Raw genomic sequence first — 1,949 nt, 5'->3', positions numbered from 1 at the left:
AAGTAACCATAAATACTTTTACTTTTTTCCTAAAAGGAAAATATAATTCTTTTCCATATTTGGCTTACCTCTTTCTTGGAGGAAAGATTTTGAATATCTATAAATAGAAGACTCCCCTTCTCATACCATAACACAAAAGCATCCACAATATAGTCGTTAAAGAGTCTTTGTTTAGGGGGAGATTTCTCCCAATAAGTTTTAGGATTTTCAATTTTATTTTTAATATGTAGGCCGTTTGGCCAAACCATATCCAATAATATATTTTTAGTTTAATTTTTCATGTGTTGTCTGATTTATCGTCTTATGGTTTGCAAACTAAAAGCTTCCGCATGACGCCCTCTCGATTTCGAACCCAACAGATATATGTATATATCTTTACACCGAATACAATCGCACAAATACTAAACTTTAATATTATGAGATTCTACACAACTAAACTACAAAAAAGTCTAATTTATAAATATACAAAAATACCTTATGTTGAATCTCAACATCGTTACTCTCCACTTTGGATTGATAAAACTTGGAACATTTTGCTCTTTTATTATTGCTAGAATTTGTCTTTTTTTTTTTGATCCATTTGTACTGACCATTGATATATTTGAAACATTGATTAAATAGTCTTTTGATTGACAATCTATCATGCTATTTCAAATTTTAACATGATCATTGCCACTTTTTCTTCGAGTCTCTGCTCTCAACTTGTCTTCTTTCAATTCCACTATAAAATCTGCATTGTCACTATCTAATTGAGGAACTCCCAAATCAAACGACGGAGTTCCATAATTAGTCTTATCTACATGTTCAATACCTCTTGTTACTCTCCTAAAAGGGGTTTTCCCATTCATTTGAAAAACCAGAAATTGGTTACTTGCACACCTAATTAACACTGTATATATATATGAAAAATTGAATAAAATTTGTGAGTAATATTAACTTAAAAAAATAAAGAAGAACAAACATATATATATATATCCATAAAGATATAAAATTTACCGCAAAAATCTTCAAATCAAATTTATGTGAGCTTGTCGGGATTAAGAAAGCTTCAACGTAATCTTCAATGGACAAAAATCAGCTAATCTGTAGGTGAAGAATACAATATTTAAGAAATTTTGGAAGAAGAAATAGGAAGAAATATATTCTATGATATTTCAATTGAAAGAAGTTTGAGATTAGCACAATCTCTTTAGTATAAAAATTTATTGCCGTCTAAAAGTTCAATTAGAGCAAAGAAGTAACTTATTGTCGCATATTACTTCAATCAGGTAAGAATCAGAAAAAAATATTAATTATAGAAGAGAAAAACTAATTTACCTTTGTTATATACATTAGAAATTATATTTGTATAAATAAGCCACATAAAACTAAATTTTAACTAACAATTACCTATAAATAATAATTATTTAAAACATTACCCATATTATGTAATTATAAAAGATTTTTACCTATAAATTATAGTTTTTCCTTTTTTAATTAAATAAATACTTTGGGCGTCTTTGAACTCATTTTTCTCTAGTTAGTCATTAAGTACTAGTGACCCAATAGAATTTGGACCCGACCCGACCCGACCCGACCCGACCCGACCCTCAGTCAAATTCTTGTATCTCTTTGCACCAGGCAGCAACAAGAAGAAGAATCAGCAAAGAAGAGCAGCAGCTGCAGAAAATGGGAATTGGGAATGTGTTATTTTTCTTGTTAATTTTGTTGTTTCCATTGCATTACAGTTCAGCTGAAAGACAAGTAATAGAATTGAAAGGAGGACCAGATGATGTAGCATGGATAGTTCAATTATCTGATCTACATTTCAGTGTTCATCATCCTCAACGTGCTATTCACTTCAACGATATTGTGGGTCCTACTCTTAGCACGATCAATCCTTCTTTGGTCTTCATTACTGGTGATCTTACTGGTAATAATATCTACTTCTTTTTTATTTTTTTTTTGGT

The 1,949-nt window shown here is 30.0% G+C and overlaps 1 protein-coding gene across 1 annotated transcript in view; it reads left to right on the top strand.

Annotated features, from left to right (window-relative positions):
• Positions 1–1,521: 1,521 nt before the first annotated feature.
• Positions 1,522–1,949, top strand: part of LOC107851161 (putative metallophosphoesterase At3g03305) — a 10,177-nt gene continuing 9,749 nt past the window's right edge. The window contains 1 exon segment of the mRNA XM_016696087.2: positions 1,522–1,912. Coding sequence (XP_016551573.1) covers positions 1,669–1,912 — 244 coding nt within the window. The 5' untranslated portion in view covers positions 1,522–1,668.

This window comes from Capsicum annuum, chromosome 12 (genome assembly GCF_002878395.1).
Source record: "Capsicum annuum cultivar UCD-10X-F1 chromosome 12, UCD10Xv1.1, whole genome shotgun sequence".
Classification (NCBI taxonomy): domain Eukaryota; kingdom Viridiplantae; phylum Streptophyta; class Magnoliopsida; order Solanales; family Solanaceae; genus Capsicum; species Capsicum annuum.
Note: the sequence above shows the minus strand (reverse complement) of the source record. Positions and strands in the feature narration are given on the sequence as shown.